The following is a 16984-nucleotide window of genomic DNA, read 5'->3' as shown; positions in this document are numbered from 1 at the left end:
CCACTGTGAGAGATAATCTAGAAATCACAACATATGATTTTTTAACAATTTATTTGTGATACAGCTGCAAATAAGTACTTGAACACCTGTCTATCAGCTAGAATTCTGACCCACAAACACCTCTTCGTCCCCCTTTAAAAGTCCACCGCCACTTCATGTATTATCCTGAATCAGATGCACCTGTGTGAGGTCATTCGCTGCATAAAGACACCTGTCCAGCCCATAGAATCAGTAAGACTCAAACTTGTAACATGGCCAAGACCAAAGATTTGTCCAAAGACACCGGAGACAAAATTGTACAACTCCACACAACTGGAAAGGGTGACAGAGAAATTGCCAAACACCTTGGTGAAAAAAGGTCCACTGTTGGAGCAATCGTTAGAAAATGGAAGAAGCGAAACATGACGGTCAGTCTCAATCGGAGTGGAACCCCGTACAAGATATCACCTCGTGGGGTCTCAATGATCCTTAGAAAGGTGAGGAATCAGCCCAGGACTACACGACAGGACTTGATCAATGACCTGGAAAGACCTGGGAGCACCGTTTCCAAGGTGACAGTAATACACTCAGATGTCATGGTTTGAGATCATGCATGGCACGGAAGCTTCCCTGGTTTAAACCAGCACATGTCAAGGCCCGTCTTAAGTTTGCCAATGACCATTTGGATGATACAGAGGAGTCATGGGAGAAAGCTTTATGGTCAAATGAGACCAAAAGTGATGGTCATAATTCCACTAACCGTGTTTGGAGAAAGATGAATGATGAGTTCCATCCCAAGAACACCATCCCTACTGTGAAGCATGGGGGTGATAGCATCATGCTTTGAGGTGTTTTTCTTCACATGGCACAGGACTACTGCACTGTATTATGGAGAGGATGACCACAGCCATGTATTGTGAGATTTTGGGGAACAATCTCTTTCCCTCAGTCAGAGCATTGAAGATGGGTCGTGGTCGGGTCTCCTTCAACAGGACAATGACCCGAAGCACACAGCCAGGAAAACCAAGAAGTGGCTCCGTCAAAAGCACATCAAGATTCTGGAATAGCCCAGCCAGTTTCCAGATCCAAACCCAATAGAAAATCTTTAGAGGAAGCTGAAACTCCGTGTTTCTCAGCGACAGCCCAGAAACCTGTCTGATCTAATCTGATCAGGAACAAATACAGGAAACGTTTGACGTCTGTAATTGCAAACAAAGGCTTCTTCTTCTTCTTTTTCTTTCGCCTTGTCCTGTTAGGGGTCACCACAGCATGTCATCTTTTTCCATATCAGCCTATCTCATGCATCCTCCTTTCTGGCGTGGCCTAGCCAGTCTCCAGAGCTAAACCCAATAGAAAGTCTTTGGAGGGAGCTGAAACACTGTGTTTCTCAGCGACAGCCCAGAAACCTGTCTGATCTACAGAAGATCTGTGTTGAGGAGTGGGCCAAAATACATCCTGCAATGTGTGCAAACCTGGTGAAAAACTAAAGGAAATGTTTAACCTCTGTGATTGCAAACAAAGGTTACTGTACCAAATATTAACATTGGTTTCTCAGGTGTTCAAATACTTATTTGCATCTGTATCACGCAAATAAATCGTTAAACAAATCATACATTGTGATTTCAGGACTTTTCTTTTTAGATGATCTCTCTCACAGTGGACATGCACCTACGATGAAAATTTCAGACCTCTCCATGATTTCGAAGTGGGAGAACTTGCAATGTAGCAGGGTGTTCAAATACTAATTTTCTTCACTGGATATGGCGGTCATTAACAACAAGAATAATGACAATAATACAATTTATGTAAAAGCAATATTTCCCATCTTATAACATTAAAAAATACAACTTCATTGCTTCTTAGTTATAGAACAGTATTTTGAATTTTTACAATGTCATAGACTGCTGCCATTAGAGTGCAAGCTAGAATTACTTGTTGGGATCGTTTTTTATTGCTATACTCAGACACTTTTGTGTCTCAAGGCTGAGCTACATCCGTTTTGGTGAATCCAAAAGGAAAAAGCAAGGGGGAGAACATGCAATATAGCAGGGTGTTCAAATACTTATTTTCTTCACTGTATAGCCTCGAATTTGTGGTAAAATGATTTAGAGATCAAAGAAGTGGTGTCCTCAAATGTTTTTACATGCATGATGAAAGAAATGGGAACAGTTTCTATGGAGTTGTTGATGAAGATTTTTTTCAATCTCAACATGACCAAATGTGGTTAAATAAAATTCAAAAAATAAACACAATGGCTAATACCCACACCCTTCACAATTTTGTGTAACCAATCTGTCTGGTATATGCAGTATCTATGGTTCAAATTTGGTGATAATCGGACACAATCTTTATGACAAGATTGGTCATTTATTTTGTCCTTTTTCTCCACAACCATCTATCCATGGGCTCCCGACTGGAACGGGGAGAAGGAAGGCCTTCACGGCAACTGCCTCAGCGTCCTTGCGGCAAAGCAACAAAAGACAAAAAGGTGGCGTAATTAGAATGATTGTAGTAGCGTTGAGGAGGAGGAGGAGGAGTACGGCTGTTTTGAAGTCATCTTTTATTTCTCCGGCTGTCGCTCTCGAAAGGAGTTTTGTGGGCTCGCTAATTAACGCCCTCAAACAAACGTGGCTTCAGGGACTCGTTCAAATGTGAAGAACAACAAGGCCAAATGGGCTACAGGACAAAAAGAAGACAAAAGAAGAGCATGTTCATGTTTTTTTTTCTTTTTCATTCACCCATTTGTCCTGCCTGCATGGTTGATAATGGACACCGGGGGCCAACCTCCTTCTCATTGCACGTTACTGCAATTCCAATAAAGTGACACAAGTACAATGGAAGTTCCAAGATTGGACAAATCTTTTTCATGATGCCAAAAGGTCGGCCAAAGATTTGTTCACATTTAAAGACAAGGATAATTCCGCGTTCAAAGGTATTAAAAGAGCCGCAACAAAGACACTGGTTTCTCCTTTGCGAAAGTAATTGTCATTGTCGAACAAAAATTGTATGACTATTGTCTGAATGAGTGTTTTTAATTGTGCGTAAGTATAATCACAGTTGCTGTAGTATCTGTTTAAATTGCCTGAATCTGCGTGAAAGGAAAGGCTAAGTTAAAAGAGACACTCAAAGCTAAAGAAAAATCAAAATATAAACGCAAGTAGCCTCTTAAACCCTGAGTCAAATTTACTCAGTAGTTCTGAATTTGTGTTTCTTTTACATACAATGAAGAAAATAAGTATTTGAACACTCTGCTACATTGCATGTTCTCCCACTTCGAAATCATGGAGGGGTCTGAAATTTTCATCGTAGGTGCATGTCCACTGTGAGAGAGATAATCAAAAAAGAACATTCCAGAAATAACAATGTATGATTTTTTTGATGATTTATTTGTGTGATACAGCTGCAAATGAGTATTTGAACACCTGAGAAAACCAATGTTAATATTTGGTACAGTAGCCTTTGTTTGCAATTACAGAAGTCAAACGTTTCCTGTAAACGTTCACCAGGTTTGCACACACTGGAGGAGGGATTTTGGCCCACTCCTCCACACAGATCTCCTCCAGATCAAACAGGTTTCTGGACAGTCGCTTAGAAACACGGAGTGTCAGCTCCCTCCAAAGATTTTCTATTGGGTTTTGGTCTGGAGACTGGCTAGGTCATTCCAGAACCTTGCTATGCTTCTTACAGAGCCACTCCTTGGTTTTCGTGGCTGTGTATTTCGGATCATTGTCATCTTGAAAGACCCAGCCACGACCCATGTTCAATGCTCTGACTGAGGGAAAGAGGTTGTTCCCAAACTCTCACTATACATGGCCGCGGTCATCCTCTCCTTAATGCAGTGCAATTGTCCTGTCCTGTGTGCAGAAAAACACCCCCCAAAGCATGATGCTACCACTCCATGTTTCATAGTAGGGATGGTGTTCTTGGGATGGAACTCATCATTTGGCTTCCCCCAAACACAGCTCATGGAATTATGACCAAACAGTTCCATTTTGCTCTCATCTGACCACAAAACTTTCTCCCATGACTCTTCTGTATAATCCAAATGGTCATTTGCAAACTTAAGACGGGCCTTGACATGTGCTGGTGTTAGCAGGGGACCCTTCTGTGCCATGCATGATTTCAAACCATGACGTCTTGGTTTATTACAAACAGTCACCTTGGAAACGGTGGTCCAGCTCTTTCAAGGCCATTGATTAAGTCCTGTTGTGTAGTCCTGGGCTGATTCCTCACCTTTCTAAGGATCATTGAGACCCCACGAGGTGATATATTGCATGGGACTCAACTCCTATTGAGATTGACCGTCATGTTTCGCTTCTTCCATTTTCTAATGATTGCTCCAACAGTGGACCTTTTTTCACCAAGGTGTTTGGCAATTTCTCTGTCACCCTTTCCAGCCGTGTGGAGTTGTACAATTTTGTCTCTGGTGTCTTTGGCCAAATCTTTGGTCTTGGCCATGTTACAAGTTTGAGTCTTACTGATTCTATGGGCTGGACAGGTGTCTTTATGCAGCTAACGACCTCACACAGGTCCAGGTGATTCAAGATAATACATGGAGTGGAGGTGGACTTTTAAAGGCGGACTAACAGGTCTTTGAGGCTCACAATTCTTGCTGATGGACAGGTGTTCAAATACTTATTTGCTGCTGTATCACACAAATAAATCGTTTAAAAAAAATCATGCATTGTGATTTCTGGATTTTTCTTTTTAAGATTATCTGTCTCACAGTGGATATGCACCAAGGAAGAAAATTTCAGACCCCTCCATGATTTCTAAGTGGGATAACTTGCAATATAGCAGGGTGTTCAAATACTTATTTTCTTCACTGTAGGTGTCATTCTGCCTTTGAACTTTGACATCTTACCCTGTCATTTCATTTTTGCCACTTTCTCACAGTTCAGAAAAGCTAAAAAAAAAAAGCCCAATGTACACATATGTTCACTCTTGAGCCCTGGACCAACTTTCCACCAAGGCCCTGGATTTCTGCCATTGCCCTTCAAGCAACATGCAGGTTATTTGCCCAGCGCCTTCATCCCCTTTCATCCCGTGTCGGTCCATTTCACGCTTGTTGGATTAGATGGGCAGTGTGAAAATGGTTTAATCATTCAACATTTAGAAAAGTAATGGCATTTTCTTTTAAAACTGATTCATTAGGTTCAATCCTTTGACTGAACCCTAACAAGGTAATTTCACACCGTTCAAGCTTGGACGTTTTGCGTACAATTGTTTGCCCATAGTGTATTTTTTTTTTTTTGTGTGTGGAGGGGAGGGGGGGGGTGTTTGGGGAGTTCAGACACAATGAGATTGCGTTAGCATTAGCACCCGAGCCAACATCCAAAGGTGATGTCCTCTCACCATGTGGACGATTATTTCTTGATTGCAAACGGCGAAATACAGCAGTCACACATACATACACGTGCTAGCATCCAATACAAGCAGGTGGTTCATTGTTGGCACACAGAAAAGTGGCAGCTTGCAGTCACAATCGACTCGTAAGCGCGCTGACGTTTCTCTCCTGTCACTGTGCCACACCTCGTAAAGTTAATGAACTCACTAAGAGCTAATCACTGCATTAGGGTGTTGGCAAGCCCGCTAGCCACCGTACGGCGTGGCGAAGCCAACATGGCAGTCGCCGCGGCTCGTAGCGCCAGTTAGCCGACAGGCGGGAGATGGCATCCTGGCTTTGTCGTCGTGGTCCATTCGTGTAAGGCACTTTCGAAACAAACATCAAAGTCCTAAGAGGTAGAAAAATCCTGCAATGCTTCAACATCGTCACCCAGGACGTCGGCGACCTACCATCCACCGGCGAGTGTATGAACATGTTAATGGCATTTATAATATTATATTTACTAGACAGAATCTGGATCAGATCTGTTTTCAACTTAGTTTTACAGCTTTTGACCCTTGTGGTGTGAATTACATGTGGATTAGAGGGCGGAAGAGTCGTCAAAATTTGTATACACCGTAATTTCTGGCCCACAGAGCGAACCTGATTTTAAGCCTCACCCAGCACATTTGTAAAGGAAATATCACTTGGTCCATACTTAAACTGCACCTATGTAAAAGCTGCAAGTGCCCACAATGAAACCCACATTGAAACACGAGATATTTACAAATAAAGACGGTACACAGAAAGCGTTTTTCAAAGTTTTAATACCTTATTTTAGCTAAACATTGCAACAACACGGTTGCATGAATAGGGGTGGTTTAAAAAAAAAAAAAAAACATACCAGTGAAAAGAAAAAAACAGCCATGGCAACTACAGCGTAGCAACACGGTGGCACAGCACTAACATGGCCAGTTAAAAAAAAAAAAAACATACCTAAATCACTGAGACGCAGCAATAACACAGCAACAACATGCTAGTGCGACACTAATGCTAGCGTGACGCTAACCCTAGCACTCCGCTAACGCTAGCAGAGCGCTAACAGGGCTGGTTAAAAAAATATACTGGTAAAAATCACTGAGACACGGCAGTAACACGCTAGCGCTGCGCTAACAAGGAGTGCCGGTAAAATGTCACTTCCTCAGCACATATAATCCACCAGTCTCACTCTTACCTTTTCTGCTCGAGTGCCCCCTCCCGGCTGTTAGAAAAAAAATTCACAAATTAGCCGCATCGCCGCATAAGCCGCAGAGTTGAAAGCGTGTGAAAAAAGTCACGCCTTATAGGCCGGAAATTACGGTATGCAAGAGTACTGTTACTTTAGGAAGAAAAAAGGACTAAAGTAAGTAAAAAAAAGAGTCCTGAAAAGATGACTTTCATAAGACTACCTAAGTAGCTTAGTGAAAAAAACATAGCACAGCTTATTGGATCTTCACCTGCCAGTGTGAAAGATGATCCCAAGAGAGTCATTAGTCAAAACCATAAAAGGTTTCATCTCTTGTTGTTTTTGGGGTCCAATCTCATCATGCCGCTGATGACATCACAGTCAGTTGATACCTGCTGGTTAAAATCTTTGTATGTATTTTTTCTAAACAAGAATAAATATTCTCGAACATACCGGTGATAAATGCATGTGATTACTTTCTCATTGAGGGCAAATGAAAGCAATCCAACACAAAAACAAACAAACAAATAAACAAGCCCAGAGGAAAGCAATGTGCTTAATTAAATTTCGGCGCTTGCAGAAGTTTTAATGCAATTGCGAGTACACAGGTACCACGAATTAACTTCCTCCCATAGCGTTTAATGACTGCACCTTTTCTCTATTTTCTTTCCCCCTCTGGAATTAAACATGTTTGTTTTTACCCCACATGATTTCCCACCTAAAGCTCCACATTACAGGCAAGATCCAATCTCTTCCCCCCGGCATTTTGTGTCATCAGACTAGCAACGTTCGAGGAAAAGGCAGCGTTCGCAGCATTAGTTTGTACTGTGTACTTAACGTGTTGTTACTCTGTGAAGCACACAGTTGTGCTGTTACCACCAAAACTTCCACTGGTTAACATCATTACGTCACGTTGTTAGGTTCCGTTTTACTTGTGTCGTTACACCGTTACGGTGTGTCACCTGGTGTCGTTACTCATTGTTACTTGTCGTCGTTATTTCGTATTGTTACTTATAATACGTCCATACAGATTTGAACCTGTGGCTGTAAATAATGTTGAATATTTGGATGGGAATGACGGGGAGTCTGACTATTCAGAGGCCTACGCGCAGCACATAAGTGCGTAAACAAAGGGCCCCGGAGCTCCGGGTTGGCAGCTCCCAACCACGGATTGTTCTTCAGATGGGAATGATTCTGAGTCTGACAAGCGAGGTCCGGCGGTGGGCCGTTAGCCGAGCTTTGGCGGCCGGGGTGGACGTAAGCCGAGCTTCGGTGGCCACAGAGACCGTTTGCCGAGCTTCGGCGGCAGAGCTCGCTCGTAAGACTCTGCGTCATTCCTGTCCGAAGAACCATCCGAATATTCAACATTATTTACAGCCACAGGTTCAAATCTGTATGGACGTATTTCTCCGTCCTATCGATCAACCGATACTTCTATTTCTTCATCAGATGAGGATAAATCCAAGAAATCAGCGCTGATAATAACTGTGTAGGAACGTAGCCAAGCACATGACACGTCACATCTGCTCATCTGACTCCCAAAATATCAGCCACCGGGAACATTCAAAATTGCTGACATAAACAACCTTAATTGATATCTGATGAAAATCTTTTTTTTTTTAAAGTTACAGTACCAATGACATGAGCTATCTGATACATACCTATCTACCTATCTGTTATTTTCAATGAGTGGAGTTCCCTTTTAACTTATGAAAAGTCACACATTCTTGATGCACTGATCAAAGCTTTCCTGGCCACCATCAAGAAATCAGTAGTGTTTTGTTTTGCTGTCGCTGAACAGCAAACAACTTCAATGAATGCGAGAGAGATAACCATGACCCTTTTACCAATTTCGGCCTTTTTGATATTTTTCCATTTTGAACGTTCATGTCAACAAGCTCAGTTCTTTATTTCTTTTGTTCAGTGTGCCTCAATGGGCTTTTTGGTTTTGAGGTTTCTTTTGGGCAAATGTGAATAGCACACAGTTCCAACAGGGAAAGAACCTCCACTGATTCCACATTTGATATAATTTTTGCTCCATTATTCAAAATCAGGAGGGTTTGTTCCTCTGTGCCCAATGCGTAAAAATTCAGACTTGACACCATCATTTGTAGAGCATGAATAAAACGTGTTACAAGAATAGACAAACAATAACAGAAATTTTGCATGCAAATACTCAAACACATACACACACACATGCACAGACGCATACTTTATCCCAAAGGGCAAAAGACGCTGTTGAATAGCATCAGTGTCACAATGCAGCAGACCGTGCCGCCACAGTTCTAATTCAAATGCAAACATTAAAATATCCTCTCCTCCTTTCGCCACTTTCTGTGCCGAAAGCAACATTCCAGAAAACACGCCACGACCTCGTGCTATTTCAATGATATGCCACAACATCAATGGATGAGGAGGTGAATGCAAGACTAGGAACAATATACTGTACAAATAAGGTGGGTGTGACCTGTTTATTAATGTCATGACTTATTAGCATAGGTTTGTGTCAGTAGCATATGTTGTTAGAATTGTTTGTATGGTTTATTGTCATTACTTTGTAGCGTTACTTCTGGTTGCTTCATGTGGTTGCATCGTGTGATTACTTAATATCTTAATGTCGTCACTTGTTGTCATATATTCACTCGCTCAGTTAGTGGCATTACTTGTTATTACCACCTCCCATGAATTGGTTTTGTTAATTGATGTTGTTATATATTCTATTGTTATGACTTTGTGTTGTTACTTTTTGCAGTTCTCAGTGTGTACTTACTTTGTTCCATTGGGGGTTTTTTTTAACACTGATTTCTGCTGTTACTTGCAGTTTCCATGGGCTTTCTTCTTCTTCTTTCTTCAGGTTATCGACGTTGATGCTCCGATTATGTGTTTAAACGTACGTTAAAGGAGCTGACACATGAAGGACGCCTGCCTAAAGCGCGAGCAGCAATATGCAAATGAGGAGAAGAGTCGACACGATGGCCTGACAGCAGAGTGACAAGATAGATCACAACAACACCTGATTACACTTGCAATCGGGAATCGTGCTTTTTTTTTTTTTTTTAGATCTACAGTACTTTATTGTTATTGTTTATTGGTATTTGCCTGGGCGGCATGGTAGCGCAGCTGGGAAGCATTGGCCTCACAGTTCAGAGGTCCCGGGTTAAATCCCGGACCCGCCTATGTGGAGTTTGCATGTTCTCCCCGTGCCTGCGTGGGTTTTCTCCTGGCACTCCGGTTTCCTTCCACGTCCCAAAAACATGCAAAATTAATTGGACACTCTAAATTGCCCGAAGGTTTGATTGTGAGTGCGGCTGTTTGTCTCGATGTGCTCTGCGATTCGCTGACAACCAGTTCAGGGTGTACCCTGCCTCTTGCCCGCTGACAGCTGGGGTAGGCTCTAGTACTCCCCACAAAACTTTGTGAGGAAAAGCGGCAAAGAAAATGGATGGAAGGATGGATGGTTTGGTTGGTTGTTTGGCTGATTGTTTGATTACTTGGTTAGTTGGTTGGCTGGCTAGTTAGTTTGTAGTATCGTGGGAGGGTAGGAAATGGTCGGTTGGATGGATGGATGGATGGATGGATGGATGGATGGATGGTTGGATGGATGGATGATGGGTACACAGTAACCACCAAGGATGGAAAGTAGGTCAGACAAATGGTTAGGTCGATATATAAATTATCCAGATAGGTAAAATAGGTGTAGGTATGTAGGTAAATAGGTATGTTGCTCGATACAAAGTGGATCAAATGTGGCATCAAAGAAAAGGCTAGACGATATAAATTAGTTTGTAGGTATGGTTTGAAACAGTCCGAGGATTTGGCAGATCAAACAGATTGTGGAAGTTGCTTCCAACAGAGGTGGAGCAATAAATCCAAATGCACGGTCACCTTTTGATTTATGGTTTGTGTGGAAGGAGCGAGTGAATGAGGGACAAGTAGGACTGAGATGTCGGTAGAGGCAATGTCATGAAGTGTATCATAAGTAATGAAAACAATCTTTTACATAATCTGAATTTTACTGGACGACAATGAAGAGATACAAGGAGACTGGAAATGTGGGACGTACGGCTAGTTCTTGTTAAAAGTCTAACTTTGGTCAGGAGGTAGGTAAAATAGACACTAAAAGGTACCGTAAGTAGAATGGAAAGTAAAGTAGGTACTGTACGTACGTTGGTAAGGTATAAATAGGTCGGTAGGTAGCTAGGTTGGTCTGTCAGTTGGTCAGTAGGCTTGACAGGTGGATAACTTGGTTTGTTTTGATTTTGGTTTGTAGGTTAATTATTGATAAGTTGGTTGAAGAGTCACCCACCTGATACAGCAGACGGAGCTGTGATGGCAACAAGAAGCTAACTGTGTGTTGCATTCCAGCCGCCTACAGGAAATCCCATTAATAAATCAGGACGTCTTAAAAACACAACGCCGTTGCTCGTGTCGCATCGGGAAAAAAGCGAGACGGATGGGCCAACGGGGCCCGGCAACGCTGTTGTCCAACACGGTTGGGGAGCGGCGGCGGTGAAAGCGAGAAGACAGTAGCGGAGGAAGGAAGAGACGCCCCTAGAGACGCCGCCACCAGAGAGCTGTGAAATATTTACGAGACACAACTTGATTTGTTCAAGCCTGAAAAATGGATGAGTTCTCTGCAGAGCCGCAAGCATGACGAGAACTCACTGAGTGCCTCATTTTTAAAGGAGTGCGGGATTTTAACTATGCCCTGTTGCCTCTCGCAAGTTTTGCAGGACAAGAGTAGCTCTTAGCATCATGAACTACAGTAGGTAACTGCAAACTACGCGACTACCACAATAGCAACTATATCGTTTAAACACTTTTCAAGTGTTTTGGGTCTCTGGGGTGCCTGGTCATCCATGACAATCAAGTACCGCTTTAGTTATGTGTCACTTAGCTGCATTGTACTACAGGGTTAACTTTCTACACTGGGGGGTAAGCAAGGACACAACAAGACGTTTCTCATCTCTTACTTCCTCACTTTTAACCAATCACGCTTCAGTAGTGTCACTGATCACCCCAAATGGTTTTTATTTACACAGTAGAATAGTTTACGCTGTCACAAAAAAATTTCATTTTTTATTATCTCATAAATATAAGTTGAGAACAGCCTCTAATGCTTACTTGAAACATGTTACTGAGCTCCATTGTTGGGCTAACCTGGTGAATCCTGATATCAGACGAAGTTGAACAACTTGGCAATCAAATTCAGATTAGCAGCAGGTACAGTATAAATTAAAAATGAATTATGAATTCATTTAATTTTCATGGCTGCCTTTTTAGGCAACGCGTGTGAACCTTGTGGACAGAATGTCTCCTCTGCTTGTTTGGTATAGAAAATAAATATTCTAATTGTTTATCTGTATTTGAGTTGACCCACCATTTTAGTCACAGTTTAATGTGTTACCACCCTCAATTTTATTTTTATTTTACTTCATGTTATTGTTCAGCGTGCTGAAGGCTGAGGGTGGGAGAGGGTCGGAGCACACAAGCAGCACCATGAAACCTCCTTTACTCAAGCTAATCTTATTGGAAGTGTTGACATAGTTTCAATCCCTCCCAGCACGCACATTTCTTGGTGGTCTGCTCGCTTCTTCTTTGTTGATTTTTAGCCCGTTCTTCTTCGGGGTCAGAGGACCAAGTATCGTAACCAGGAACCATAATTTTAAAAGTCAGACAATTCCATTAGTTTTGTTTCCAGTCGATTATTGATACTCGATGCCAACTCGAGCAACCATAATTCCTTGTGTACGATACAGACTTGAGTGAAATGGCAAAATTGCCTAAAAAAATCCAGAAAACCTTTTTTCCTATATGCAACGCGCAATCTTAAGTTTCTATCCATTAATATACTTATATTCAATTAATTTTCAAATGGACTTTCTCCTAATGATTTTTCTAATCAATTCTGATTCAGTAGTATTATTAATTCTTAAGGTTTACTTGTTCTTTAATAATGAATTTAATATTGTGATGCACCCGAATGTTTAATGATAACAATGCAGCTTTAAAATTAATTTATGGTTGTTTTAAAACACATCTCATATCTTAATACACTGTTCTTTGAATATACCTATGTATAATGCGCAGCATTGAGTTTCTCAGGACAAAAGAAGCACATTTTACATTTGCATCTTGACTTTTTGCCATTATTAAATGCTCTAACTTAATCTGTACATCGTGTCATTTGTCTGTGCGCTGATCTGGAATGACTGAAGCTGCCTGCTGGAAAATTATTCTCAGATCAATGATATTACCAACTTTAATGCCACAAAATTTAGTTATTGTATGTTTTTTCCTTATTCATTGTTGGCAGACCAAAGGCATTAGTGGAGGCGGGCAAAGCATTTTTAATTATTTTTTAATTTAGTTATACCCTCCAGATTTTTTTAACACATAAACACATTCCCTGTCCTAATTATCTCCCCTTTCCTCGTTAGTGCACATAGATGAGGCACTAGTTGGCACAGGGAGCATAATTAGCTGGCAGGGAATACACCTTAAGTGATCACAAAGGTTGTAGTGGTTACACACGCCTCCCTTTGGTGCGGGCAGCGTGGGATCAATTCCTATTCAGTGATGGTGTTGATATCTGCCTTGCGACTGACTGGTGACCAGTTCAGGGTGTAGTTTGCCTTTCGCCTGAAGCTAGCTGGGATAGTTTCCAGGTTTCCTGCAACCCTTATGAGGATAAGCATCTTGGATAATGACATAACAATGCAGCTTAAGTGACATTCTCACCACCCAGTGGTCAGTAGTATCCTCTTTAAAAAGTTTACTGTATGTCGGGACAAGAGACCAACCCACTGCCGTAATACGTTAAACACTGTTGTTATTTTTCAAGACTGTAAATAAGTCTTCATTAATTCATTAGACACAAGGCCAACTGGAGCATGTTTCATGTATGATTCATGTTCGCAGAGAGCACTCAATCATGGCTTCAACATTAGGCTTTCCTGCATAAATTCGAGAAGCCCTCCAATTGCTTCGGTTAAATCGCTAAAAACGAATGTAAACCCTCAACCCTCGGCTTGAAATCATAAGTCGTAACCAAATCCATTTTAAAATTCTCATTTGAAACCTTAACACTTTCTTACAACTCTCAATTTTAAATCATAATCCCATTTTGAGAACCTCATTTCAAACCGAAACCTGTCTTTGAAGTCCTCACGCTGGCCGAATACCATAATTCTAAAATCCACTTCTGGTTTTAAAAGCCTAAACCATGCTTTGAACCCGAACGGAAGTTTGAAATTCTTGTGTAAAACTCAAACATAAGACCCTATCATTGTCTTGAAAAGGCAGCACGGTGCCTTAACTGGTAAAGCGTTGGCCTCACAGTTCTGAGGTCCTGGGCTGTCTCAATGTGTCCCGTTTTCACTCTTTTTTTTTTTTTCTAATGCTAACTCAAATGTCAGCATCGACACAATATCAACAGCATGGCTTGTAAATTCATCCTTCCATCCATTTTCTTCGCCACTTATCCTCACAAGGGTGGCGGGAGTTCTGGAACCAATCTCAGCTGTCAACGGGAAGGAGGCGGGGAACACCCTGAACTGGTTGCCAGCCAATCACAGGGCACATGGAGACAAGACAACAGTCGCACTTACAATCAAACGTAGCGGCAATCGAGAGTGTTCAATGATTGTTGCATGTTTGTAGGATTTGGGAGGAACCCAGGGAAAACCCACACACAGGGAGAATATGCAAACTCCACACAGGCGGGTTCAGGATTAAACCCTTGTCCTCAGAACTGTGAGGCCAATGCTTTACAGCAGCTCCAGTGCCACCCCCTTTTAAATCGATTTTTTTTTTTTTTTTTTTTTAGGGAGGGGAGTAAGACAGCGTTCCAGTGCCAGAGGCCCGCGAGCCACCTCGTCATCTTTAATGGCCGCCACGTTCAAAGACATCTTCAGATGTACGACCAGAGCCCAATCGACCGCTCGGCGCTCATCCAGTAGGCCATTAAGGAGCCTCGCCGATCGATGTCATGCAAGTATGGGGAAAACATTTGAAGGTAAATAATCTGTGTGTGTGTGCCAGTGCGTATGTGTGTGTGTGTGTGTGTGTGTGTGTGTGTGCACGCACGCGTATGTGACTAGCTTGAGGACAATCGAAATGGGGAAAAAAAGATGAGTGGAGAAAATGGATTTTCCAGCACCCAGTCCCACTTGTCAGACTTTACTTTAGTGTGAGTGTGGTTTTTCCATCTATACAGGACACGTCATGAAGTGCAACTGTGGCGTTTATGTACTATGTATAAATACTACGGAAATAGTGAATACCTTCTGATTTTGAATACTACTACTCTATATATACAATAAATCCACCATATTCTAACATTGTTGATTGAAATATCCTCTTCTAGCTTTAGTATCTTTCAGTCTTGAGTGGGGTCCTCTTAGGTCACTTCACTGGGGCTCTGTGCCAGTTTCCTCACTTGGATTCTCCGTGCCAAGCCGCAGGCCACATTTTTATTATTATTAAACTGCGTGCGTCTTTGTGTGGATGCGTGGCTGAAGGGGATTGATTTTATGTAGACGTCTTTGAGTCGCACTTCACTGGATGAAGAATGCTTTATGAATCAAATTAGAAATTTTGAAACGTTGTAAAATGATGTACAATAGGTCTAAATAAATGTATGCCTATTGCTACAGGTATACATCCATCCATTCATCCATTTTCTTTGCTGCTTATCCTCACGAGGGTCGCAGGGAGTGCTGGAGCGTATCCCTGCTGTCAACGGGCAGGATGCGCGGTACACCCTGAACTGGTTGCCAGGCAATCGCAGAACACATGGAGACAAACAGCCGCACTCACAATCACACCTAGGGGCCATTTTGAGTGTCCAATTAATGTTGCATGTTGTTGCGATATGGGAGGAAGTTGGAGTGCCAGGAGAAAACCCAACCAGGTACGGGGAGAACATGCAAACTCCACATAGGCGGGTCCGGGATCGAAATAGGGACCTCAGAACTGTGAGCCAACGCTTTACTGGTAAACATAAAGATATATATATACTGTACATATACATGCCATTGTATATGTACTGCACATATTTCTGGCAGAACATAACATTCATCTATAGTACTTTTACCGTAGATTTTAGTGTTTGTTCCTGTGTGAGGAATTTGCATAAAGCAGCAGGCGGCGGGCTAACGGGTGCAATTCCCGGGAGAGTGTCGACTATGGCGCGCTCCTCATCCTCATCATCTTCATCCAGTCTGTCAGCCAAACAGAAAGATGATTTATTAGCACGGAGGATGAACTTTATGACTTTTATGGAAATATGACACACAGAGCGGAGTCAGCACAGATTGCTGTTGTGTATTAATGCGTTATATGGCAAATCTAGCAGGAAGTCACATTTTGCGCGGCAGGCTGCTGCATGAAAAGAGTAAAGAAAAGATTCCCTTCATGGGCTCAAATCAATTCATACCTGGCTTGAAACCTTCATTTGCAACCCTAAACTTTCTTTAAATACTCATTTGAAACCTTTACTCTGGTTTTAAACATTCACCCATCCACTTTCCAAGCCGCTTATCCTCACGAGGGTCACGGGAGTGCTGGAGCCTATCAAATCCAACTTCGGAAGAGAGGCAGACCACATTTTTCAGTAATAGTTTGAATTATTATCTGTAGTTTGAAACTGTAACCCAGACTTCATCCCCAATTTGAAAAGTTACGACCCATCTTGAAACCTTCATTTGTGTTCAACAAGCACTGCGGCGGCTTTGAACATACCCCTAAAAGCAGCACGGCTCGGCTCCATTACTGTATATGCCACCATGGTGCAGAAAATCAGCCACACCGGCTGAGGCGCCGCGTTCCGTGGTCATTGGCCAGCCGAGAATGCGTCTCTCAGCCGCGTGCGCGCATAAAGCGCCCCAGCTCGACTGTGTTGCTCAGTACTGCGGCGTCTGTGAACACCCCCCTAAAGCAGGACGGCTCGGCTCCGTCATAAGCCATACCGGCTGGCTGCGATGAGTCGCTATGGCTCATCTCCGCCGCGGAAGTGGATCGGGGATGCGATTTGGCCGTGATCGCATATCATCTGAATTTGGCTCGAAACAATAGTGTAATATTGCCCCGGTAACTTCACTCGGTTGTGTGGTGTTCTCCTCGAAAAGAGCTTCCGTGTCAGACGGGACGCGTTTGTCTCCCATCGTTAGGGTGCACCGTGTGTTTTCATTTGCAAATGTCCGGGTGACGTCACGGAAGGAGGACGCAGCCAATATGGCCACCAATTGGATATCGTAAAATGACACTTCTGCAACTTTGCCCATGGATGACGCGCTCTCCGTTCACATTTATTTTTTCGTATAGACATTGAAGTGAATAATGTTACATGTATTTTCATTACAATATCTATTTTAGAATGTTTATAGGGATGACACCCGGGCTTTAAGTGGCAGTAATGAGCCTAACCCTAAACCCCCGAGCGGAAATTATAT

At 42.4% G+C, this 16984-nt stretch overlaps 1 protein-coding gene across 1 annotated transcript in view; it reads left to right on the top strand.

Annotated features, from left to right (window-relative positions):
* The window catches only part of LOC133506029 (GTP-binding protein 1-like), a 47770-nt gene extending 33385 nt beyond the window's left edge, over positions 1–14385 (top strand). The window contains exon 15 of the mRNA XM_061829736.1: positions 14359–14385. Coding sequence (XP_061685720.1) covers positions 14359–14370 — 12 coding nt within the window. The 3' untranslated portion in view covers positions 14371–14385. The remainder of the gene's footprint in view (positions 1–14358) is intronic.
* The last annotated feature ends 2599 nt before the right edge of the window (positions 14386–16984 follow it).

This window comes from Syngnathoides biaculeatus, chromosome 9 (genome assembly GCF_019802595.1).
Source record: "Syngnathoides biaculeatus isolate LvHL_M chromosome 9, ASM1980259v1, whole genome shotgun sequence".
Taxonomy (NCBI): Eukaryota; Metazoa; Chordata; class Actinopteri; order Syngnathiformes; family Syngnathidae; genus Syngnathoides; species Syngnathoides biaculeatus.
Note: the sequence above shows the minus strand (reverse complement) of the source record. Positions and strands in the feature narration are given on the sequence as shown.